The 26,685-nt window shown below is 36.9% G+C and overlaps 2 protein-coding genes and 1 pseudogene across 8 annotated transcripts in view; 1 reads left to right on the top strand and 2 right to left on the bottom strand.

The window, feature by feature from the left end:
• Positions 1-115: 115 nt before the first annotated feature.
• On the bottom strand, positions 116-18,789 carry TATDN3 (TatD DNase domain containing 3). 4 transcript variants are annotated; one of them, XM_081024823.1, is made up of 10 exons: positions 17,927-18,286; positions 16,829-16,861; positions 15,844-15,917; positions 15,546-15,630; positions 11,162-11,224; positions 10,145-10,254; positions 9,930-9,985; positions 8,709-8,821; positions 5,923-6,003; positions 116-2,803 (listed from the first exon to the last, which is right to left on the bottom strand). In XM_081024823.1, exons 3-10 carry the CDS (start codon positions 15,906-15,908, stop codon positions 2,660-2,662), a joined length of 717 nt encoding a protein of 238 aa, XP_080880949.1. In that variant the 5' UTR covers positions 15,909-15,917; positions 16,829-16,861; positions 17,927-18,286; the 3' UTR covers positions 116-2,659. The 4 variants fall into 4 exon arrangements, with proteins under 4 accessions (XP_080880949.1, XP_080880946.1, XP_080880947.1 ...); XM_081024820.1 differs by lacking the exon at positions 17,927-18,286 and adding an exon at positions 18,478-18,789 and having other exon boundaries at positions 390-2,803; XM_081024821.1 differs by lacking the exon at positions 17,927-18,286 and adding an exon at positions 18,478-18,618 and having other exon boundaries at positions 2,368-2,803; positions 5,923-6,000.
• LOC308487065 (BRISC complex subunit Abraxas 2-like) lies at positions 1,090-2,326 on the bottom strand (annotated as a pseudogene). Its single transcript has one exon. The product of its transcript is annotated as a BRISC complex subunit Abraxas 2-like (transcript).
• NSL1 (NSL1 component of MIS12 kinetochore complex) overlaps positions 18,687-26,685 on the top strand; it is a gene marked incomplete at its 5' end in the record, with an annotated part of 26,049 nt that continues 18,050 nt past the window's right edge. For 2 of the 3 annotated variants that reach the window (XM_081024819.1, XM_081024818.1), the window contains 4 exons: positions 18,697-18,930; positions 20,469-20,547; positions 23,867-23,997; positions 25,532-25,586. In XM_081024819.1, coding sequence (XP_080880945.1) covers positions 18,697-18,930; positions 20,469-20,547; positions 23,867-23,997; positions 25,532-25,586 — 499 coding nt within the window. Of the gene's footprint in view, positions 18,931-20,468; positions 20,548-23,866; positions 23,998-25,531; positions 25,587-26,685 lie in introns of all 3 variants that reach the window. The other variant, XM_081024817.1, reaches the window with a different exon arrangement.

Here is a 26,685-nt window from a genome sequence, read left to right as displayed (position 1 = left end):
AAGCAGTAATTAAATAAAAATATAAGGGTATCCCAACTGGAAATTTCTACAACATTCCACAATTATCCCCAAATGGCAACTTAAAAAAAAAAAAAAAGTATGATTATTCTGATTTAAAATGAATCTTTATTCACCAAGATCCTCAAACAGCTTAATAAATGTCTTTCCTCCACAAATAAAACTAACACTAGGATTTGTCAGATCTGAATGAGTTATATTCCTTACGTATGAATTCAGCTAAATCCAGTGTCTGGAATCTGTCCATCATAAAACTCAGGCCTGGCACATGACTCCTTTCTGTTACCCACTGCTGTGTGTCCCTCATTTAAGCCTCCAGACCAGAGACCATATATGTGGTTAGTGCAACATAGCAGTCACTGTAATTCCATAAAAGAAAAATAAGTAATTTATTTTATGACATACTTATTTGGATGACTACTTACTGGTAATTAGTATTTCTACGTGTTTTTTTTTTCTAAAGGCAACCATTTTAAGTGACAATACATATCAGGCTAGTAGAAAAAAGTTGAAACAAAGCCCTCTCTTTTGATCTCACAAAGTCATACAGACAAGAGAAGGTATATCCGATTTGTTCCAATCAGGCTTTTTGGAATTATCACAATTTCTTTTCTGGCAAAGATGAATTTGGCTCATCATAGAAAGAAGCTTCTTAGAAGGCTGCTGCTAAACTTGTTTCCCATTGGAAAAGTAAATTACAAGGCATGATAGTGCAAGAGGTAAGTTTTTGATTTCTAGAACATTTATAGACTAATTGTGCTTAGTCTCTAATTTCCAATTTATTTTAAAGAACAGAAACTACTTTGATAAGTTTCACTCTGCCTAAATTTACCAGTACACCCATGAATCGCACCAGAATTAGGACAATTTGATTATCTTAATGATTCTGTCGTGACACCTGCCACTGCATCTGCAGGCCCCAGGGATGTACAGCCCCTCCAGGTTCTGTCCCAAGGGCTCTCTGGGGAGCCCCGGGATCTGAGAAAGCAGTTCTCCCCCCAGAGTAAGTCCTCAAAGAACTCTCTCAAGAAGCGATTAAGAAAACAGTGCTAAGTGGCGAGTTTCTTTTGTTTAAATCTGGGAGGTCTGAGTGTTCCTGGAGCCCCCATTGGGATGTGTCATGGGTCGAGAATCTCTTGACTGTGAGCATTATTAGAGGGCTCTGTGGGGTCAATCAAATTTTCATAATCACTGTCGACTGATTCCTCAACACTGTCTCCAGCTGCTCTCTGGGAAGAAGGAAGGTCTGCTCCACTTCCAGGATACTTCAGTCCGGGACTGCTGCAAACATAACTGGAAGAGCACACAGCTTGAGGTCGAGGCAAAAAGACACTAGTTTCCATGCGAGAATGACTCAAAGTACTTTCCTGATTGTTTGGGTGAAAATCAGAATAAGGGGGAGGAAGATCAGAGGCCTCTGCATCTCCAAATGAACTTCACCTTCAGCTGCAAACCCAGAATAGGGCGTCGGAGGGCTGAACGCGGCTTCCAGACTTTCAGACAGCATCTGTCTGCTTATCATTGCCTGCTGCAATCTTCTTTCTTGTTCCTTTTCATTTCTCCTCTGAGTGATTTGTCTTCTTAATTTGTTCATTTCTGCCTGACAAGATTCAACAAGTCGCTCCCCCTTTTCTACATCTGCACACACTGCCTGCACTTTCTCCTGAAGTGCACTGTAAACCTGATAAATTGCCCTGATGTCTTTCATTACTCCATCCTTGTCAAAAAAGTCAGTACCATGTTCTTTAATAACTTTGGCATAACTTTGAGAAGTATTTGGCACTGAAGACACTTTATACTCTTGCTGGTTGGTGTTGCCGAGGTAGGGAACAGCAAGGGATATCCTTTGATTATACCTTCGATTTGGTCTAAAGAGACCATATTCTAAAGCATGAGTGGAATTGTTGGCAGTGAAGGTGAAGCTGAAGAGCAGGAAGACGAGGTCCGGCGCCCCGAGGACGCGGGTGAGCTGCTTGCGGAGAACCTGCTCTCTGTACGACATTTGCTGCTGTGTGTTTCGCTGGAATCTGTACCACCCAATAACTTTCTCCGATCTTTAAGAATCCTGTCCAAACTCTCTTCGTTAACTTTGCTTGCATAATCAGAAAAACTAAAAAGTTTTGAACAAGGCTGATGGTTATGTATTTCAATTACTTGCAGAAATTCTGTGCTGCTGATTTGTGAGTCACTGATGCTAAAGGTTTCCTCGTCTTACCTCTCCCAGCAAAAATCCTTCATGGTCGGTGTTGCTGTTGGTGCTGTGGAAACACACAGTGCTGAAGATGTAGCCCAAAATGGAAGCCGCCATGATGGAAATCCCAGTTCAGACTCTTTTTTTTTTTTTTTTTTAAAGATTTTATTGGGGAATATTGGGGAACAGTGTGTTTCTTCAGGGCCCGTCAGCTCCAAGTCATTGTCCTTCAATCTAGTTGTGGGGGCGCAGCTCAGCTCCAAGTCCAGTTGCCATTTTCAATCTTTAATTGCAAGGGCCGCAGCCCACCATCCCATGCAAGAATTGAACCGGCAACCTTGTTGTTGAGAGCTCGTGCTCTAACCGAGCCATCTGGCCGCCCCGGAGACTCTTAGTAAGAACATTTCTTTTCCTCAAATGCTGCCCCCTACAGTTGATTTGGTTTTGAAGCTATTTCTGTAGCATGTGGCGAAGCTTGGGAAACAGTTTCAATGCATTCTGTGTTGTCACTTCTGTAACTTCTTCCACTGAGATCCCTTTCACCTGGGCAATGTACTCTGCTGAAATGGAAATGTTTTGGGGCTCATTCCGTACCTGAAACAGAACAAAGTAGACACTAAATCAAACATGACTGTCAAGAGAAGCAATCCTTGGAGACTAGATAAACAGAGACAATTAATTGGTAAAAACTTATGAGCTCTTTTAATTTTTTATGGTGGGTGGGGAAGAGGGCGAGAAACGAGGCTGGGGAGAAGGTCCTGAACTTTAGCTTAAGAGTACAGCTACAACACTGACTGTAAGTCTGTGCTGCTCTTGAGAAGAGCCCTGGGGTATTAACATTGAGGTCCCAACACCTAGCAAATGAAGCAGTCTGCAAACAGCGGGCACTTGGTGACCTGCGTGACTGATGGGTTCACTGTCTTTGGTCTGGTGCTTCACTGGGTGCTTGTACAGGTCACTGCTCTGCTGCTTGGCCTCTTCACCTCACAGGATGCAGTACAGTTTGAGTCAAGAAACGCCATCATATGTCTGGGAGACTAAATAGATCATGTACCAGTATTTCACTGATTCTAACATGCATTTCCTCCCTATTTTAACATCTCTGTAATTGATATATATATTTTAGTAACATTCACTGGCATGTCATAGTATAATTGGCAGTTTTTTTTTTCTTTTTTTTTTAATTTAAATTTATTTATTGGGGTGACAATTGTTAATGAAATTACATAATTTCAGGTGTACAATTCTGTATTACATCAACTATAAATCCCATTGTGTGTTCACTACCCAGAGTCAGTTCTCCTTCCATCACCATATATTTGATCCCCCTTACCCTCATCTCCCTCCCCCCACCCCCCTTACCCTCTGGTAACCACTAAACTATTGTCTGTGTCTATGAGTTTTTGTTTCTCATTTGTTTGTCTTGTTTTTGGTTTATATACCACATATCAGTGAAATCATAGGGTTCTCTGCTTTTTCTGTCTGACTTATTTCGCTTAGCATTATACTCTCAAGATCCATCCATGTTGTCACAAATGTTCCTATATCATCTTTCCTTAAAGCCGAATAGTATTCCAAGTTTTTTTCTTTCTTAATTGTCACAAAACAGTGGTGCATCTACAATCATTTAGATTTGGTGAAATGCATTATTATTGTGATTATTAAGATGAATTACATTATTATTATTATCATTATTAAGTCATCTACTCAGGATGATAATGTTCATAGGCATAAGATAACTGTTAAGGTTAAGAAAAATAACCTTCAAACGGAAGGAGAACTGACTGGGTGGTGAACACACAGTGGGATTTATAGATGATGTAATACAGAATTGTACACCTGAAATCTATGTAATTTCACTAACAATTGTCACCCCAATAAATTAAAAAAAAAAAAAAGAAAAATAACCTTGATAATAGAGCCTAAGAAAACCACAAAAAAAAAATGTGCACCAAGATTTATGTTGAAAGACGTTCACCATATTGTTTACAATACTGTGTTGAAAATCACAATATCAAGTTAAATATATTATGGTATTCACACTGGAATATTATGCAGTTATTAAACATGATGAGAAAAAGTATATTTATTGACATATTCAGATGTCTGCCACAAAAAAGCAAGTTGTGAAATGATGTGTTCAGGCTAATCCTATTTTTGTGAAAAACATGTATGTGTATATATATATATGGATATAAAAACGTCTGGAAGGACATAAATACTTGCATTTACTTAGTGCTTACTGTAGGTGAGGTTTGTTCTAAGCTTTTCATGGAATTTCTCATTTAATCTTCAAAAGAACTCTGAGATGTGTACTATTATCATTAGCGTCCCTTTTTTATAGGTAAGAAGGGATCCTAAACAGCTAGCAAGCAGCCTGACTGAGGCTTAAACCTGTGCAATCTGACATCAGTTTATGCTCTGAACCACCACACTACAGTGGTAACCTTACAGTGGGAGATAGTTCTATTTTCTTGTTTATGACATTCTGTGTTTTCTAATTTTCTGGAACAAACACATTTTACTTAACAAAAAACACATTCAACTAAAAATGTCATTGATTCATAAATATTTTTGAGTATCTACTATGTGCAAGGCCCTATGCCAGAAACTCCCAATTTTTATCAAATGGACTAAATACAAATAGAAAACTGAGTTACAACAGCATTTGAAATTAATTTCTAATGCTTAGGGAGGAAAGTGCTAGGTCCTTTTCCTTTTATTTTACATCAATCAGGAAGGCAATTCTGTACAATTCTGTGCAACACACAAACAAACAAATAACTGGAGTCATGATCCTCTGTTTTCTCACTCCTCTGCCTTCTATAGTCTTATAGGAGCTGGTTTATAAAAATATGTAACTAATTGGTCATTAGTGAGCAAAATTCACATTGCAATCACAAATAATCATAGCTTATTAATAATCTCATCATGACTGCTCCTAAACCTCTGAGTCTTCAGTGTCAGACCTCTGAATCTGGAAGGCATGGAGACAGACCTGATGGGCAGTCAGGACACTGAGTAAGCTACACAGTGGGAGGTGACTGAAATAGGCACTGTCCAAAGCGAATAAAGCAGATATTGGGGCTTCCTTTCAGAAAATTATAATTCAAAACAGTAGCAATATTTAAAATACAATTCTTTGTGGCCCACAGTAACAAGATGTACAGTAAAGATCATATAAACAAATCTATGACTAAATCAATGCTTATACTGAAAGAAAGATAATTTCATTATGCTAATTAAAAGAAAAAAACATTTATTGAGCATATAATATATACCAGCACAGCTAGGCACTTTCATATACATTGTTTCATTTAATTCTTACTATAATGTTTTGAAGTATTTATTATTTTGTCCACATTTTATAATAAACAGTTTCAGACAGATTAATAACGTGCCCAAAGTCAGACAGCTAATGGGTAGCAGAGACAGGATTTGAACCCAGGTCTTTCTGACTCTAAGACACGGAGCTTTTTGCTACACTGGTCTGGCTCTTGTTACTACATAAATTAGGAAATGGCCCATATCAAATAATATTTCCTGGGGCACAATAACTATTTAGGAAAGACCCGAAATTAATAAAACGTCTCAACCTAGCATTAAAACAGGATTTCACTGTATTTATACTGTAATGAGAAACACAGCTAAATTGAAAATAGCTCAAATGAAAGATACAATCTAAATATTATAGAAATCAGAAAATCATTTACCTGTTTTTCAGGTCCTAGTGCAGGTGAATCAGTTTCTAAGCAAATTGAAGTTAAAGGCAACTGTTTCACAAGTTTCTGCTTCTTAGAGAGAAAAGAGAAAGCTAGTGAGTTTAAAACATGAGAAATAAAAATATAAAAAAAGAGCATTAAACCCATATGCCAATGCATTCTACTCTTCCTTAAAATTCATGTTTGAATGTTCAATTAATAAATGTTCACGATGTTCTCATCATTCTACTACTAACACATTTAAACAGAAACATTCATTACCCAAAATTATTCAAAGATTCCAGGGACCCAAGGAGTAGTTACCAATAACATAAAAGGGGGTACACACTGCAAGGAAGCCAAACATGTGGTATCACTAGCCCAATGCAAGATCGCAGAGACTTCTGCTGTTTTTCCACCATCACCACACTCAATATTTCTTTCAACCATTCACTTGAAATCACTCAAGGCTTTAAGTTTACAAATTCAAAGTTCATATGCACATTTTAAATTTTAGATTGGGTGGTAGATGGCTTTATTTTCTTATTTATGATTTTCTGTCTGGATTATAAGAATTGCAATTAACTCAATGAGTTTTATACCAAGAACATAATTCTTTTGCTGCCACTGCACTTTCAAAGTAAAAAATGGGAAAGAGACACATGATGCAAAGTGGAATAGTGTTATAATAAATTATTTTAAGATTAAAATTTCAAAATCACAGAAATAGATATGCTCGTGGACTGTTGGTACATAAAAGCCAAACTCATGTAAACTTCCTTGAAAGGAATGTGACAATTTAACCAAAAACTTAAAAATGTATACTCTTTCCTCAGTGATTCCATTTTATAGAGAATAACTGTACAAGTATACAGATGTGTTTGTGGATGTGCAAAGGTATCACTGAAGCACTGTTTATAACAGTGAAAAATTAGACACAGCCTAACTTTTCCTTGAGGTAATGCTTAAATAATGGTACATCCCAATTATGAAATATTATGGACTCATTTTAAACGTGAAGTAGGTCCTATTTATTGACACGAATAGATATCATGAAGCTGACTCAAAACAAAAAGAATAAGGTTATCTTATTTTATCTTACTCAATGTTAACAATGATTGTCTCTGAGTGATAGGATCTGAGTTGACTTGAAATTTATTCTTTTTTTGAAGTGTTTCAATTTTCTATAATGTACAAATATTATCTTGAAAACTAGAAAAAAAGTATTTGTTTTGAAAAAGAAACATACCACGGCTAAAGATTACTACTACTAAATAAGACATTTATCCACAAATGATGAAAGTAGGAAAAATAAAAATAATCTTGGACAATCAATTGACATTTCCAGAACAGACTCCACCCTACAATGGCAGAATACACATTGTTTTTAAGTGCGTATGTGCTCTTCACCAAGATAGGCCATATTCTGGGTCATTAAACAGACCTCAACAAATTTAAAAGAATTATACAATGTATGTTTCCTGGACACAGCAGAAATAAAGTAGAAATCAGTAATAAAAAGATATCAGGAAAATTACTAAGTATTTGGAAACTAAACAATACACTTTTAAATAATTGCATGGTCAAAGAAGAAGTCACAAGGTAAATTAAAAAACATTTTAAACTGAAAGAAAGTGAAAATACAGCATATGTTAAAATTTGTGGATTGTTAACTATAAGTGGTTAGTGCTAATGCAACTATAACATTAAATGTTTATATTAAAAGACAAGAAAAGCTTCATAATCTAAGATTCTATCTTAAGAAACTATAAAAAGGATAATATATCATGATCAAGTAGAATTTACCCTAGAAATGCAAGGTTAGTTCAACATTAGAAAATCAATCAATATAATTTACATGCCAAAAAAAGGAAAACTGTATGGTCATCTCAGTAGATGCAGAAAAAGCATTTGACAAAATCCAAAATCCATTTTTGATTAAAAACTCTCAGCAGACTAGAAACAGAAGAAACTTCCTTACTTAACCCGATAAAAAGGCATATATGAATAACCTGCAATTAATATCATACTTAATGAATGTTTTCCCTTGATCAGGAAAAAGGTAAGAGTGTTTGCTTTTGCTATTTCTATTCAACATTCTACTGGTAGCTGTATTCAGTGAAATAAGGCAAGAAAAACAAATAAATATTGGAAACGAAAAGGAAATCTATCTTTATTCAAAGATGACATGATTTTCTACACAAAAAAATCCTGAAAAACATACAAAAATCTATAAAACTCTACTAGCATTAATGAGTAATTCAGCAAGGTCACTTGATAAAATTTAAATATATAAAAATCAATTGTATTTCTATATAATAGCAATGAATAATTGATAACTAAAAATTTAAAACCAGTACCATTTAAAATAAAATAAAAACCATGAAAATGATAAAACATTGATGAACGAAATCAAAGATCTAAATAAAAAGATACAGTGTTCCTATCAATTATCCCCAAACTGATCTACAGATTCAATGTAACCCCAATAAAAATCCCAGCCAGCTTTCTTCCTGTAGAAATCATTAAGCTGATTCTAATACAGATGGAAAAGCGAAGAGCTTAGAATAGACAAAATGATTTTGAAAATTAAGAGCTAACTGGAATTCTCATACTACCTGATTTCAACCTACTGTAATCTAATGTAATCACGATAGTATGATATTGGCATAAGGAGGTAGGGACCTAAGATTAATTTTTGTAATGTAACTAGAATAGTATCACAAGTATGTAATAAAAGCTCATATTTTAAAATGTATTTCACAAAGTGTAAGATGAAGTTTAATGAAATAATTTACCTGTCCACTTCTTATGATAGAAGGAGGAATTGAGAAAAAGTACCCAGCTTTTACTCCTTCCATGGCTACCGATGGCCGACCGTCAAATGCGTGTAGCAGCACTTTGTCAGCACCTCTCAAAAATAAAAGATAAATCAGAGTTCCACTTTACTTCCTTAATGAGAGCTTTTTCCATTAATCAAATTGAACAACAAAGATCAAAACTTTTAAGTAAATGTTGGTCACTATGATATAAAGATGAGGTTCTATGACTTCTACGGGGTGGATAAATGTAGTGTTCGAACAGTAGAATAAAAATATAGTAAATTCTGAATCTTCAGAATAAAATTATTAAATAATATTGAAATACTATTTTTAGACAATTATTTAATCTTCCTATACCATCAAACATTTTCTAGAAGTTTGTGAACTATCAAATTATTGCTTCTAATAGGAGATTTTTAAGCAAATAGTCCTTGGCAAGAATGCTAGTGGAAGAAGAAATGAGGAGCTAAATGACTCACGAAATTGCATGGTCAGAGTTAGCTTCATGAAATCACCTCCACTCCTTAAAGGATGGCTGCCCAGCCTACATAAAAATCATGCTCTCAGTGATTCCAAAAGGGTTCAATACTCATCACTGAGAAACACAATGCTTTCTAGTTGTGGGCAGTTACATTTGCTGTACTATTTCATACGGTTTTTTGAATGGCAGGTGTGACCATTAGTGGGTTACAACCATCAGTGAGTTATGAAATCAATTTAGTAGACACACACACACACACACACACACACACACATAGATGTACTGCTTCTTAAACTTTTGTCTGTTTCTGTATGTGTATATATACTGAGTCTCAAAGTCTTAATACCAAAAAAAGTATATGTGTGTATATACTGAGTTCAAATTACATTTCTTACCGTGGATGGCACTTTAAAAAGTTTGAAAAGTAATTGAAAAGTAATGCTACAAGGTACATTTTTACTTTAGAAATAAAATTACTTGATCCAATTTTTCATTTGCTTTATCCTGGCCTGATAAATATCACAATCACACTGAAAACCTTGTAAACAGTTGGCTGACTTGCAAAATCACCTTAGTTGATTTCAACCTTTACCCTTGCCTCATTTCCCTCCCTTTAAGAAATCAAATTAAAACATGGCTTGTTCTATGAGAATATGGACTGGAATTGCCAAACATAAACATTTAGGCACATTTATCTTAGGAACCTAACTGAATACCTTGCTCATTTAAGAGGCTGATGGTGGGTCTTCCAGCAGAACGTGAGTGAACATTTCTGTTTAACAACAAAAAATTCCTTTTCAATATTTAATCTGGTAATATTATCTTTGTTCTATTAAAGTAATTTAGAGAAAAAGAAATGTAGAGCTCCATTTCAAAAGCATCATTATTGAATGTGCTCTATAGCTATTAATATAAAAATTAATTAACCTACAAAGGCAAATTGAGTCTTTTGGAGAGTTGGACTTGTCTGATTAGGACTTGTCTTTGCTCTTCTTTCTGCTCTTCAGTGCCAGCAAATCTAGGGGAGAAATCTAGTCCCACCTATAACAGAAAAATGAAACAGAATTACATTTTTATGGTTTAATGAACCCAAAAGACATGCTATGGAGCAGTACTGTCCAAGAGAAATATAATGGGAGCCATACATGCAAGCCACATATATAACTTTACATTTTCTAGTAGACACGTTAAACACTAACAAGAAACAGGTGAAATTAATTTTAATAATATACTTGATTTAACCCAACATATCCAAAACATTATCATTATTATTATGTAGTAATACGTTATTATTTCAACACATAAGCAATATAAAAGTTATTATTTTACATTCTTTCTTTGGGGTGCTAAAACTTTAAAGTCCTCGGTGTGTTTTATATTTACAGCATATCACAGTTTAAATCAGTCACATTTCAAGTGCTCAACAGCTGCATGTGATTATCACATTGGACAGTAAAGATGATAAATGTCTGCTTCTCTTGAGACTATTTTGGCATGCATTGCTATAATCTATAATTTGAATTTAATTGTTATTCTTATCTTTTATCTTTATCTTTAATTAGAAGTAGAATTTATTACCAAGTGATAAAAATGTTTTACAACTGTAAAATTATTTAACAAAACGTGTTTTTTAATCACAAACTCTAGCCGATTTAAAGTACTATTTTAACTTAAGTAGAGATGACCTATATTGAGGGGAAAAAAATCAGAGCAAAGCATATAGAAATGCTAATAAAGTATTAACATAAGTCTTTGGTGAGGCTTTCTGTTGTTTCATCCCCAAGATCTTTTGCTTATTGACGAAGTATCAACAAATTATTATTCAGCTGAACAAGGTGAACATAATTATCCAAGTCAGTTATAATCACTAATAACGAATAAAGGATTATTTCATATACCATATGAAAGTCTGGATTAGAAGTCATTTGATCAGCTAATGAGTGTTTACCTCTCCAATTGCCAACAATCGATCCTTATAATTCTCAATAACAGGCAAAGCTACATCCAAATCCTGGGAGAAAAAAATACATATATTTGTTAAAATAGAAGGAGAAGGAAACTGATATTTTATAAACACCTATTATATGCCAGGCACCATGCTGCCCTGGGTCCTTTACACATTCAATTCTTTTACCCAAGTGAGGAACTAGGAATAGTCATCCTTCTTAACGGTGAGTACTTCTTCCATCTGGAAATCTGAGTAGTAACATCCCACACCCATTCGGGTTACAAGAACATAACTGTTTATGAAGATTCCCACTTAAGCACTTCCTTCTATTGAGGAGGCATTGCCTGGCATTTGGGAGGACGGATTTGAATTGGCTGACTGCCTGAACAAGAGAGAAGAAAGCCACCTTTGTGAGTTTTGGGAGTGCCTCATGTTATCTTTTCCTCTTAGGGTACTAATGGTTTGTGAGTTTATAATAGTAATAATCCCATATATCCTTTGCACTATTTTCACCGATTTCATCTTTTTTTTTTAATGTTCTTTCTTTTTTTCTATTTTTTAAAATTTTTATTTTATTGGGGAACAGTGTGTTTTTCCAGGACCCATCAGCTCTAAGTCAAGTTATTGTCCTTCAATCTAGTTGTGGAGGGCGCAGCCCAGCTTCAAGTCTAGTTGCCATTTTCAATCTTTAGTTGCAGGGGGCACAGCCCCCCACTCCATACGGGAATTGAACCGGCAACCTTGCTGTCGAGAGCTCGTGCTCTAACCAACTGAGACATCCAGCCACCCCACCAATTTCATCTTTATAATACTGCTTGGCCTAGCTTTGTCCTAAAGGTTAACAACATAAACATTAAATATCACATATATGCTTGTTTGTCAACCGTTGAAGTAACTGTGTACCATTATTTCCATGATATTAGTATTTCCACTTAGAGGATTTGCCCTGTGAGGGTTCTCTTGTAAGGCAAGGGAAAGACAAATATATGGAAAATTTGCTTCTAGATATCTTTTAAACTACTTTGAGGATTTTAGTCTCAGGATATGTAAATCGCAAGGTACTTCTAATGAGGATGGATAATCAGAACAGGGGAGAATTGAGAAAAGGGAGGTAAAACAGATGGTAGAGAAACTGGAGGAGATTTTACAATTGTGCCTCAAGAGAAAAGAAGATGAAGGAGAGTAAATTGAGGCCTTAGAAATACATTCTAGTATTGCAGGAAGAAGAATTGACATTGTCATGAGGAGCTAAGAGTATATAACCCTGGATATCACAGAAGGTGTCTGACAATAGCTGAATAGGTTAAACAGTGTCAGACAAAGCTTTTTCCATAACAAACATCCAAACTACTTTGTGTCTCTTGGAGCAATTGGAAAGATTAGCCAGGAAATGTCTGACACCTAGAAAGTCTTCATCAGAAAGAAGTTACACAGTTGGATGAAGACCAGATATAGGAGAAAACATGCTTCTGGGAATATATATTATCCTTGAAAAAAGCAAAACAGATTCACAATGACATTGTTCAAACTCCTTATGAAATAATCTGGAAGTTTCTGGCAAGTAAAAGATAGCAAATAGAAATTAATATAATTCATATTACTAAGTTAACATGTGTAAATATATTTGTGTGTGGTCTTATTTTAATAGATATAAAAATAGTTTTAAGGACATTCACAGGTTTATTTCTGAGTTTCATTCTAGTCCTATTTCCTTCATAAGGTCTCAAGTTTCTTACCAGCTAGTGTTTCTATTACGGGGTTTTTCAAGATCCTATACCCTATGATTGGGAATACTACTAATATATAATTATTCATGATTTACAAATGAGGAAATTGAGACTTGGCAAAGTTAAGTAAAGTGCCACAGATCACAGAAGCCAGTAGGACAGGTCTCTCTGACTTCAAAACCCATGCTGTTTTCACTATTCTGCTGAAAGAAGGGAAGAGAGAAGGAAAAAAGGAAGGAGGAAAGAGGGAAGAAAGGAAGAGGGCAAAAGGAAAGGAGAGAAAATTTGTCCTGAATGATTTTAAACAATTAAAATAGATTTTTGAATAAAGAAAATGTTTAGTCTTTAGAACCTTTAAAGTAGGGGTCAGGCGTATAACAGAAATGAGTGAAGTGGGCCAAGTAGGGACAGGAGCTAAATGCAGAGAGCAGTAGGTTGTGGTCAATGAATTGTGGTTCTCTGAAGTATTCCCAGGGTCTAAACCCTGACTGGTAATATTTATTGAACAAACTAATTCAGGAATACATTAAACGACTTGTGTGTTGCTAGGCAACTTTCATCTTATAAACTAAGTTAATTTAGTGAATACTAACTACATCTCTAGCTTTGTACCACATATTAGAGGTTGTAATCTAATCAATATGGGAAAACTAAATTATGGTATGGACTAGAAGCACTCTAGGAATTAAACCGAAATAACTGCTTATTTCTGGTCTTTTCCAGAGGGCTATCCTGAGATTAGATGAGTTCATATCTGCTTTAAGAATCTAGAATTACCTATATATTGTTGGTATAATTACTTTTGTAAGTTAAACAGTCCTTCCTATGGGTTCTATACTCATGCCAAAAATATGCCAAAAGCACCCACTTCTCTTCACCTCTACTGCTACCACTCTGGTCCGATCTACCATTGTTTCTCACATGGACTTTTGCAATAGCCTTCTATCTATTCTCCTTCTTCCTTTTTTCCCCTCTTCAAAATTCATGATTCACATCACAGCTAAGAGGTTCTTTTCAAAACATAAACTACAACTTGTCACTCCTGACTTTAAATCCCTCATTGATACAGCTAGAGCCCAACAAGGCCCTGTATGAGGTGAACCCAATCCCTCTGACCTCCTCACTAGTATCCACCCCCCTTCTAGTCACATCAGCTCTCTTTATTTTTCTTGACCACATCAAGCTTGTTCCTACCCTAAGACCTTTGTGCTTGGTTGTTTCCTTTGCCTACAACACTCTGACTCCTCTTTGTGCCTGGCCAACGCCTTTGCAGCATGTAGGTTGCAGATGAAATGTCAATACCTCAGAGAGGCCTTCCTGGACTACACAATCTAATAACCAGCATCCACAATCCCTGTCACACAATCTTATTGTCTTTGAAGCATGTAGTGCTACCTAAAGTTTCCTTGTTTATGTATCTAATTGTTGATTGTCTGTCTGCCCCCATCTAGAATCTAGCTTCCACGGGGGATACTACTCTATAGTGTTTGGAATGTAGTGTGCTCAGTAAACGCTTGATTGACTAACTGCATGAATGCCTATCAGTATAAATCTCTACATAAATGAAACAAATGCTATCCTGCTATGATCCCCAACATTTTGGGAATTGTAACTCTGGCAATTTAGCTAATTTTATCACATCAACAACTCAGGAGAGCTACAAGATAAGTATTTATTTTTACCTGAAGTGAATTAAAAGTAATTTTGTTTCAAAATAAGTAGAGCTACCTGGGGTATCCTCATATAGGAATACAGACTCATTATTATAAAAAATGATAGGTCTTATATCTTAATTTATTCATACATAACAAAAAGTCTACTTCAAAATGGGGTTATTGATCGTATTAAATAATAAAGCACTCAAGAAACTATGCATTTCCCTGATGATGAGTCAGGAGACACGCCTAAAATATAAGAAATATTGACTATTGTGAGTCAGTGAGCTCTTGTGGGTAGGATCTTTCTTACAGAGGGTAAAAGTAATGCAGTTTAATAGATCAAGAGCACTCCTATAGGGAAGGTTTGACGTTCAGAGAAGCTACTGTGTACTTGAACTTATCTGTTCCCTTACAGTACTGCATTTATGAATTTGTATCTTTCTTTTTCTGAATATTTTATCATTTTTGCCAAAGCAATATGACATGACAAAAAAAAGTAAAAACAAGTCACCTATAATTCTACCAGATCAGCTACTATCATTTCTGTGTTTTCTCTCTAGTCTTTTCCTTATAGAATATATTTTGATGTGACGTAACTCACAATGAATAAACCATCTGGTATCTAGCTTTTCTCCATGCATTAGACTGTAAACATTTTCCATGTTGCTACATAAACCTTATCAGCCTCATTTTTTATAAAAGCATATTTAACACTCTACAAGGTAACTAATTATTCTTTTATTTCTGAATGTCTGGGCTGTTTCCCCGTCTTCCCTACTATTAGGTTGGTGCAAAAGTAACTGTGGTTTAAAAGGTTAAAAATAATTGCAAAAACTGCAATTACTTTTGCACCAATACAAATAATGATGCAACAGACATCTCTAGGAAAGAAGGTAGTAGTTCCTTATTTTGGATTATTGCATTAGACTACAAATCAGAAAGAGGATTACTGAGTCAAAAATATTATTATTTTTTATGGTTCTTGTTTTTCTCTCTGACCTTTAATGTGACACTTCTTTGGTCTCCTGATGAAAGTTCTTGAACTGGATGAACACCCAAGCACGGCAGGACAAACCCATTATACCTAAAAATGTAGAATGAATTAAGAAAGAAAGGAGGGATATTAGCCTAGTATACAATGTTACTCTAAAGAACAAATAGGAAATAATTTTTTTAGGGCTATGCTAATATGATTTTTTTCTTGTCTTTAAAAATGGAAGCTCTTTGATAATATATATAGGACATCACAACTGCATCCTTATTAGCAACTCTTTAAGTTCTTGATGAGAAGTAGCACCTTTCTGAAAGTTGCATAATCTTTTCAAATTCTCCTGAATGTTCAGCAACCACCACAAGAGCCATAACATTGGCCTGAAACAAAAAAGAATAGAACAGTTAGTGTCAAACAATATACATCCAATATAATTAAATAAAATTACACAGTTTTCTGTGCTTTTAGTTATCCTTGCTCATCCATATTCCATCGATATAATCAGAATGGCTGTCACTGAGTACTCACTGTGTTTTAGGTACTATGTTCAGGGAACATAAATATTACCTCATTTAATCTACACAACTCTGTGAGGTAGGCATTGCTGTAACCCATGGTATAGATCAGGAGACAGAACTCTGGATGGAGTCAAATAACTTGCCCAAGATCATTAGGCCTGTGTAACTCCAATGCCCACACTCCCAATTGATCTGTCACAGTGAAAGATGGCCATGTGTAAAAATGTACTGGCAACCACTTCTGACGGACACTTTTGGGGAAGACCTTGAAAAGCTAGTTACAATGAATTTCATAAACACTTCCAAAAATTAATATTGTTTTTTCCCAAACAAATCAAAATGTTTCAGAAAACTTTTATACTTTCTCCAAGACCTTCAGAATAATGTTAATTTTAGAAGTAACAGATGAACTAATCTGTACCATACTGCTGGTGGGCACGGTGGCCGGGGAACACGTTTTGGATTCAGATTATCTTGTCTACATCACTTGACTAGCGGTGTCTTTGGACAAGTTAATCTCTAGGCCTTAGTCTCCTCATCCATAAAATGGGCAATGGTTGGCTTTAAAATAGTAGCTTCCTCAGAAGGTTGTTGTGAAACATTAAACGAGATAATGTACAGAAAGGGCTTGGCTCAGTTCCTGGTACATAGTAAACAATAAATGCAACTGATTATTAACTTTTTGTTACTGAAGCATCAACATAGCGTATTGAAATTTCAAGCTTGAAATTAGTAGGAAAACAAAAACAAGGCAATTGTTGATACTGACTTACTTTCTTGGCTTTTTCCAACACATCATCCAGATCCTAAAAAAAGTGTAAGCAATCACAATTATTTTAGATGAATAAGTAATTGCTCTTTGGCTGTGTATATCAACGTAGAGGCACCATAAAGAATGACACTGATGGCAAGGAACAATGTAGTGGAATGTGAAGAGCCTACACCGACCCCCCTTCTGTTCCTTCTTTCTTTCTCTCAGTAAAATCTGGCTTGTGTTCCCACTCCACTAAAACAGAAACTGTTATTGTCAAAGCTACAGGACACTTCTCTGTCCTCTTATTCTATCCCTCAGCAGCAGCATTAGGAACTCCTCACTTGTCTACTCCTTTCTTACTGGCGGCTACTTTTCAGTCTCCTTGACTGGCTCTCTCTCCTCTGATTTCAGGACCCTATGCTCCTCTATCCACTCACCTCAAGTGATCTTATTCATAGGTGTAAATGTCATTATACTAATGAGTCCCCAATTTTTGTCTCCAGCCTGTCATCCTCTCCAAAACCCAAGATTCACATTTAAAATTGACTACATGACATGTCCATTTGGATGGATATTGGGCCTCAACATTTGCCAAATGTAACTCTTTATTTTCGCCCCAACACACCTATTCCTTCTGCCTGCCCTCATCTCAGTACAAAGCACCACCATCCTCCCTTTCCAACTCCTCTCTTTCCCTCCCTTTTCACACCCAATTGCTCGGCATATACTACAGATCCTACCTCTAAAATATACCTGAATCCACCTACTTCTCTCAAATTACCCATGCAACCACCATCATCTCTTGTCCACATTCTGCAAAAGCCTTCAGACTGGTCTAGTGGCTTCCACTCTTGCTCTCCTCTATCCGTTTGCAACACATCGGCAAAATGGTTTTAAATGGGTATCAGATCTGTCACGCTCCTTTTTAAAGACACCCTTTACTAGATTCGCATTGTTCTTCGAATGAAAGCCAACTCCTCACTGCCCTGCCTCACTTATCCCCTGCAAACCTCTTCCGTCTTGATTCGCGTCTCCCTCTTTCCAGCTGATCACGCATTCTGGTGGCACGAATGTGCCAAATGCAACCTGCCTGCTTTACTCCCCACCGGACACCCACCTCCTGTGTGGCTGGCTCTCGGCCTTTCCATCCCCAATTTAAGCGCCTCCTCTTGAGAGGTTTCCCCCCTAAAATAGACTCCACTCTTCCTTCTCTATTAAGAGCCCCTAGTTTCCAAGGCGGAGGGTTAAAAAAAACACTTTGTAACTCCGATCTTGTGTGTGTGTTGTTCTTTCTGTTTGCTTCTCTCCCCCTTTAGACGTGGGGCACGCGGCGAGTGGGAGCGGGCCGCTGTCTCGGGGAACGTGGATTCTCAGCCGGGCCCGGAAAGGCACGTGGGAGACACTGCCGAGGGGAGGTAGGGGGAAGCACTCCGGGAACGCGGAAGAGCAAACAACAGCGGAGACGGAGGGCTTATCGCTATTCAGAATCAGAAAGAAAAATCGGGACGACTGAGGTTAATTTAAACATGGCGTCATGAGCAAGTCACACTGGCCACAGGGGCCTGGGTGGACTTGGGGCTTCGTCCTAAGAGAGGAGAGCAAAGGTAACCAGAAGGGAAAACACGGGGGTCTCCCCGCTCCCACCGGCCCGGCCTCGCCCTCACATACGCGGTCAAAGCCCGGGTCGGAGAGGTGGCAGTGACAGTCCACCATCCCGAAGCCCACCGTCCCCATCGCCGAGGCCGCTGCAGCACTCGACAGGCCCGCGGAGCCCCAGGCGGAACGTTGCGGCGGCGGCACACTCAGTTTCCGGACGCACGCTTGCGCCTCCCTCCGGCGAACTCGCTTCCGCTCCCAGAATTCCCGCCCACGGTTCAAACTGGGAAAATGGCGCGGGCTCCTGAATCGGAGGTCCTTTCGCCTCCGCTGGACGCGGAGAAAGTGGCTTGGACAGAAGATCGCACCTCGGTCCCCGCCACTTGCCGTGAGGACTTCCGGGTGCGCTGCACCTCGAAGCGGGCCGTGACGGAAGTGCTGGAATTGTGCAGCCGCTTCGTGCAACAGCTCGGAGACGCGCTGCCGGAGGAGATTCGGGAGCCAGCGCTGCGAGATGCGCAGTGGGTACGGGCCCAGTAGCCACCTCTTGTCTCATTCCCCCTGTACCCCAGGTCTCAAGGCTCAAGGGACTGTGCCAGGCTTCCGCAGAGGGGGCGGGGCCGTACGCTCCGGTGGAAGCCGCCCGAGGGATGCGAGGGAACGAACTAGACTCGTGTCCGCTGGGTGTTAGGAATTACTTAGGCCGGCGCCGTCCGGTAGAAAGGGACACAGCGAGCTACGTGTGTAACTTGAAGTTAAAAGTAAGAACAATAGATGAAAGTAATGTATTTTATTTAACCCGCTACATCCAAGATACGGTTTTCACTTGCAATAAGAAATGAACGAGATAGTTTAGAGTCTTTTGCTCGTGCTCAGCTTTTCAAATCTGGGGTCTGAAACGTACAGCGCATCTTCGTTGGGACGAGCCGCACGTGATGCCTCCGTAGCCACAGTGGCTTGGTGGCTCCCCTGTTGGACCGTGCAGACATTTACTCTATGAAGAGTTCTCCAAGAAGGGGAATCCTGGAAGTCAGTCCCCCGGCGAGCTTTTGGCCTTACTTTTGCCTGTTTTAGAACATCTTGTAAGGAGAATGAAAACGTTTTCCCTACAAGTCCAAAGTAGGTCAGGAAGCTGTCTGGATTATAAAATTCTCTTTAAGATCGCACGCTGGCCCTTAGAACTCATGTCCCCTTACTGTCTCAAATATTTTGCAAAGCCTGGAAGACGTTTTTTTTTGGGCAAAGATACAACAAATTGGAGGATGGGTGACCGTCATATGTTGCAAACAATGTATATGTAGAAAAAAAGTTTAAAATGTTACAATGCAGCACACTAATGAGGGTGAATGGCCGCAATGCAAACAATAAAAATAAAGGGAAAGTGGCAGAAGAACGAAGACACACTCCCTGAATTGTGATTCTGTATTTCAGTTTTGTATACATGGCTCTTCTACAGCGTGAATGTCCTTGCAAGTAAGGGAAGAATAGAGATGTACCGTAGGACATAATTTTGGGGGATAAGACTACCTTATTGTGTAATGCCTACAGTTCACCCCTTTCTAGGAAATACTAAGGTACTTAGAACATTTAATTACTTTGCAGAAAAATAGGAACTTGGCTTAACCCACTATACCTTATTTAATGGGCAATAAAGTAAATTGAAGATAAAGTTTTGAAAACTTCACTAAGAGAATTCACTTGTGTTTTAAATAAGAGCAAATAAAAGGCAGAGGCTTTAGTTTTGTTGACGTGTCTCTATCTAAAACCACATAATATGGAAACATACACTAAAAAAAAAAAATAGTATTGGTACAACTGTGCCAGTCACTACTACAAAGACAGTTTGTATTCGCAGGTAACACTTGAAAATTTATATATAAGCTAAAATGTGAGTAGAATCAATAATTGAAATGGAATCTTACTTCATTGAAAATAAATATACTCATAGGCTAGTGTCACTTTATATTGCCTATCATAAATCTGAGATTGTTATTTTGCCAAAATGTTTGAATTCAGTGTTTAAAGTTATTTTTAGTGACTTGACTATTGTGAATTTATTGCAGACTTTTGAATCAGCTGTGCAAGAGAATGTCAGCATTAATGGGCAAGCATGGCAAGAAGCTTCAGATAAGTCTTTCATAGGTATGTGATTTAACTTTTTCCTTCTGTCATTAATTTCTGAGTTATTTTTGTAGCTACTTTTATTTTGAATGCTAATTTTAAATCCCCATTCTCAGTGTTACTTCAAAAAAATTTTTTTTGCTGGGTGGGGGAAGGGAAAACTAGAAGACTATTGAAGTCGAAATCTGAAGCAAACAACACAGTAGATACCTTGATCCTTCATATATTTTATCTGGTATTCTCAATAAGACTTTGATTAATCTTCAAAAGTACCATTGTCAATAGTTGGAAAATGCTGTAGAACTATCCCCAGATGAAGAAACAGGCCCAGCGAATTCCTATGATTAATACCTTATGAATCAAGTTGTATTTTTACAAGTGATTTTTACAAGTAGATAGTGAAGTATTTTCAGAAGTATGAAGTTAAACAATAAGAGGACCATATAAAGAATGAGGCCAGTATTTGGAGAAACTGCCTTTACAAGACAGAATATTTTCCTGGTCCAAAGCAGCCTTGGTTGTACCCTAACTAATGGTGTTGACATATCTGAGGAAATCAAAGTTTTAGTAGAAAGAAAATGTTCAGTGTAGGAAGGAAGAAATTCAGCAGAAAAATAATGATCAATTTGGGAAGAGAGTCCGAATTCTCCACCCATGTCCAGGGAAAGGTCTATCTTGACAGGAGAGCCAGAGTGTCTTGTCTGTCCCCATGGTGATATTACAGAGATCTGACTAGCACAGCTTGATACCACTGCTGACTGTTCTGATATCTCAGTTATACTCTTGAGCTGATTCCAAGCATGTCAAGTCACCCTCAGTGGTTATAATTTTTCTTTTCAACATTAAGATAATACTTTACCCAGAAGACTTCACTGTCTGATCCTTGGGATTATTATTGTAGTTATCTCTTCAAAGTCACCAAAATTCACTTTCTGGTTTAAATAGTAAAACATCACAACAATAACATTGGATTTCTCAAATATTATCAGAGTGATTGCTAGTTAATAGGGGAGCGGGAGTATACCAGAATCACCTAGGAGTATTTTCAAACTACACATCCATTACTGTGTCTTTATCTGACTCTTGTTCTGTGAAGTCATTTTGGAATTGCTTCATCGTTTGGTCCAGATTGCCTTTAGCAATGTGATTCATCAATTTATAAGTTAAGAAATGTATTTTCTGACAGGTTGGTGGCCTGGGTCGAATATCTATGTTCTCTGTCCCTTTTTTATCGTTATAACAATGTGGTGAAGTCGTTGAGAATACTACACTTTTACCTTTTCTCATGGGCACTTGATAAATGCCAGTCACTATGCCAAATGCTGGGAAATAGATGAAAAGACACGATCCTCACCATTTAGGATTCATAGTTAATGGAAATGGAAAAGGAATCACTATTTGGGAAGTGGGAGCAGACATAACAGAGTAGGTTATTAAATGCATGTAATAAATGAGAATGTACTAGACAGAAAGGAGGGACATGTAAAGCAAACAACACAGTGATATGTTTGGAAAATGTCAGATGTGAATTGGGAAAACTAATGGCAGATATGGCCAGAAAGGTAAGTTGGGGCCAGATCACAGAGAGCCCTGTAGGATATGCTAAGGAATTTACACCTTATCTTGTAGGTAATGGGGAACTGGTGAAGGGTTTTAAAGTAGAACATGAAACGTTTTTTGTATTTTATAATGCTAACTGCTGGCTGTGTGGGGGGTGGATTAGAGAAGGGAAAAATTCCAGGCAGGCAGACCTTAGGGAGGTATTGCAGTAGTACAGCAAAATATGGTGAAGACTTGCCCTAAGACAGTGGGAAAGGAGAGAAAGAAAAATATGTTCAACAGATAATAGGATTTGGAAAAATAAATAAATACATAGGATTTGCATCTGATCTAATATTCAGGAGCAATAAGTAAGCTTCACAAGGGCAGAGGTTTTTGCTTCTTTTGTTCACTGAGATCTTTATATGAATGAGCGAATGAGTGAATGAATATACCTGCAAGTGAAACCACCTTCCTCTCTGCCCCTTAACTACCCTGAAAGGACTTGATTTCAGGAGACTTGATCAGGCACATTTAAGAATTAAAAATGTAAGTTCCTTGAACGCAGGCACTATATTTGTTTTTCTCATCACTGTTTTTAACACTTAGCTTGACACATAGTAGGCACCCGCTGAATATTTGTTACATTAATGACTAATTCTTCCCTGCTCAAATTGTTTATACATTTCAGTATTATAGCTTTATCGTTAGGTGGCGCTAGGAAACCATTTTCCTCCCTACATAGAAGATTTAGCTGGGAGACTTGATTTTTTTTAGCTGATTGTGAAATAGTACATTGTTCCTTTCAGGTTAGTGATTGAAATTTTTAAATGGATAAATTAAAATTTAGGGAAGGCTGCTCATTTAAATGATTTCAAAGTAAGAAATGACCATCTCTCATAATACTCAAAAGAAGTAATTTTGTTGGACTTAACTAATATTAGTTACATAAATAAAGGCTGTACCCAACGTACAACACCTCAGTTATCTTGACCCAATATGTAAGTATGTGCTGATATGTATCAGCAAGGTCTCAAAATGTTTCCAAAAATATATACGGTACTTCTCCCCAGTGAAGCTTCTACTTAATAAAATAAATCCATTTTTAGCATAGACTTTGACACAGCAGAACACATTGTGTAAGACAGTTAAGCTGAGGACCTAGCTCTGTAGTATTTTGAACTACTCAATATTTGTTACTCTTTGAAATGATTTTCAAAATAAGGTTGATGTATCACCTGCATTCATTTCATCTGTGATGGTTAATATCTGGGCTCCATTACAGTCTAGTTATTTTATCTTTCTTCTTTCTGTATACTTTATCTTGCAGCCACTTAGAACTTCCCAGAGACTCAGTGATCTTGAGTCTCAGTGATCTCAGTGATCTTGCAAATACTGTTTCCTCTGCCTAAAATGCTTCTCTCTATTATTTTTTTCTTACCTAGTTTAATCCAATGGATTTACACTTACATGTCAAGGTCCCATTCAAATGTTACTTTCTTTTTAAAGTCTTAAATTCCACAGGCAGTCTGTTTCTTCCAGTGAACCGTGAGCTCTTAGAGAGCAGAGATCATGATATGTTCCTCTTTGTATTTCTGTGATTTTGGCCTGGCTTCCCATAGGTGCTTAATGCTTGTTCATTGCATAAATGAGTCAGTCTCAAAGTGAGGGCATCCATTAACTTGCCAAATTTGTTTTCCTTAATTATTTTACTTTCTAAATTTAGTGTATGTACATTTCCATATAGAATATAAACAATGTGTTTTGAGGAATTTTTATTTTCTTTTTCCCTGTGAAATAGATTCTGATATCAAAGTACTTGAAGATGAGTTTGATGAAATCATAGTAGATATAGCCACAAAACGTAAGCAGTATCCCAGAAAGATCCTTGAATGTGTCATCAAAACCATAAAAGCAAAACAAGAAATTCTGGTAAGATGATTTACCGTTAAAATAGTGAATTTTATGTTACGTCTATTTTACTACACTAAAAAAATTAAAGTATACGATCCATGTGGAGATAAATGACGTTTTATTTTTGTTGTCTTTCCTTCCTCAATTACTGTTTGTTTCTTGTAAGACTTTTTCCTATTCTAAGTCACACTAGGTTTTGAACATAACTGATAACTAAAATAAAATTTGAAGATGGAAGACTGATAGTGACTTTCTAAATCTGAGACCAGGAAGGAAAAATAAATTTATCTTTTAAGGCTTTTCTATTTGTCACTTATGTTTGGCACATTGTTCATTGTTTGTGTATGATTATATATTTTGGAAGATGCTTTAGTTAAATTGATGATGAAGATGGAGTCCCTGTTCATAATACTGAAATTTTCTTTATGAATTGCGTGTAATTTGTTTTGCTTCAAAAATCATGATGGGGCAGGAGTTAGGTCTGCTGGGAATGGCCTCTGCAATGAGAACTACAACAATAAGTTGTACATGCTGCTTTAGATTCTATTATGCTCTTTGTCTTAGATTTTGAAATTAACATACTTCACATACAAATCTTTCAGTTGCTTTCTTTTCGAAAATTGCCTTAGACAGTAAAGGCAGGTACTTTATCTAAAATATTTTAGTCCTCATTTTATGAGAAAAAATACTTATAAGTAGAATTTTTCATTTTTTCTTCTATAGCAGTTAGTCCTCAAACAAATACCCCACTTCATCTCCCTGCCCCTTTTTTAATGTTTCCTCAGGAAAAATATTCAAAATGTGATGTTTTCCATGGTCTCCCTCACTATAATTACCCCTCCCTCCCCGAAGAAAACCTAGTAATCAGTAGTAGCACGTAAAAGAAAGTTGGCAGTGCTGTGGAAGTTTAAAGAATGATACAAATGGATGGGGCGAAGATACTGAAGACAGTTTTGTTTTTAAAAAGCTTTTTGGCTCTTGCTAGTTTTGGGCAAGAGTAAGTAGTAACATTTTCCTCTTTCTTTTTGTCTGAATTATGGAAACTGTTCCTATGGTTCCGCTACCATGGTCCCAGTGTATCATGGGATGTGTAGGCCTTAGTGTTGCTGGCATGGCCTAGCCACTTCTTAAAACAGAGTTTCTGTGGGAACATGAGTTCTGAGTTCCAAACACTTGTCTGAAAATGAACTTTTGTAAAACAATTTATAATTTGGAGACCACCTAGTACTTTAAACACAACATTTAGTTTCTGTGCCTTTAATTTGCTTGATTGCTTTTCTTCAATACTTTTTTATGGTGTTATTTCTTAGTGTTTGCAGTAGGTGGCAATACTGTAAAAGGCATACTTCAGCCTTAATTTGGCTGATCTTTTCCCCTCCCTTCCCCACAGATTTCAGGATCTAATTTGGGGGTTTTTTTTGGTTTGTTTGGTGTTTTTTGCAAAAGAATGGTACTACTCACTAATAGTATATTTGCTTACATTAGCTGAAGGAAATGTTTGTATGAGAGTAAGTGGTTAAATTAAATCTGTTTTAATTTGTATTATGTTTAGAAGCAGTACCACCCTGTTGTACATCCACTGGACCTAAAATACGACCCTGATCCAGGTGAGTCTGTTCATTTGTGGTAAAAATGAAGCATTAGCTTATAATTTTTATGAGTTCCTGATACTCTTAGAGGGGTCAGAGTCAAGGTTATCTTCCCTTTGATGTCCTAACTCACTACCAGTCATCCTGGTTTAGCTCTTCACTAAGGATTGTGAGAACTTGCTTAAACCTACTGACTCAGATCTCCAGGAAAAGGACCCAGGAGTCTGGACTCTGTGTAAAGCTCTCTCGACCTAGACTATTGTAACACTTTTCTCCTCTCTAACTTCTAACATACATCCTCCCACCTCTGCTATTACATTATCCATTCTTTGCATTACAGCCAAAGTTATACTATTAAAGCACTCAGGATGTTACTCCTTAGTGACATTGGTTTCTCATCATTTACAAAATTAAATCCAATAAAAATATGTTGAACTTAAAAGAGATAGACACACTTGTTATACCTTTAAACTCAATTCTGTTTCCATTCAGATGCATCCTCTAAAACAGAGAAACCAAATTGATACAAAGTTATATAATCCAGAAACAGAACGGACATTGCTAAAAATGTGGATCACATATATTTTTAAATGGCTCAATTCTCACATTTAAAAACTTGTAACAATTTTCCTAAGAAACCCTTTGGAATTTACCTTTGGTGCTCAAAAGTACCATTTCTTTCTGAACTATTAGAAAAACAAGACCTTGATTTATTTGTAAGGGATATTTATACTTATGGCGTTGCATTTACCTTTGTCAAATTCTGAACTACTTCCTAACACATCCCCCAGCCCTCCCCAAATCTCCCAAACTGATGGAATAAACTGAGATGGGGAAGTATAAGCATAAAGATACTCTGAATTGGTTAAAGTCACAGCATTGACTGTGTTTGAAAATAGAAATTGACCTGGACCTAATGCTTAGTTGTTATGGCTCACTAAAAAGGGAGTTGGCAAAACATAGTGGTTGACATATACTTGTTATGGTTCTGAACAACATGAAAATAAGAATTGAAACTGGTGGTATGGTAATATACTCAAGTATTATTACTTTTTAGATACAGTTAATTCTCCTCTAAAGAAACTTGGTAACTATTTTATCTTAGGGGAAACAAATT

Source organism: Rhinolophus hipposideros, assembly GCF_964194185.1.
Source record: "Rhinolophus hipposideros genome assembly, chromosome: 19".
In the NCBI taxonomy this organism is placed as follows: Eukaryota; Metazoa; Chordata; class Mammalia; order Chiroptera; family Rhinolophidae; genus Rhinolophus; species Rhinolophus hipposideros.
Note: the sequence above shows the minus strand (reverse complement) of the source record. Positions and strands in the feature narration are given on the sequence as shown.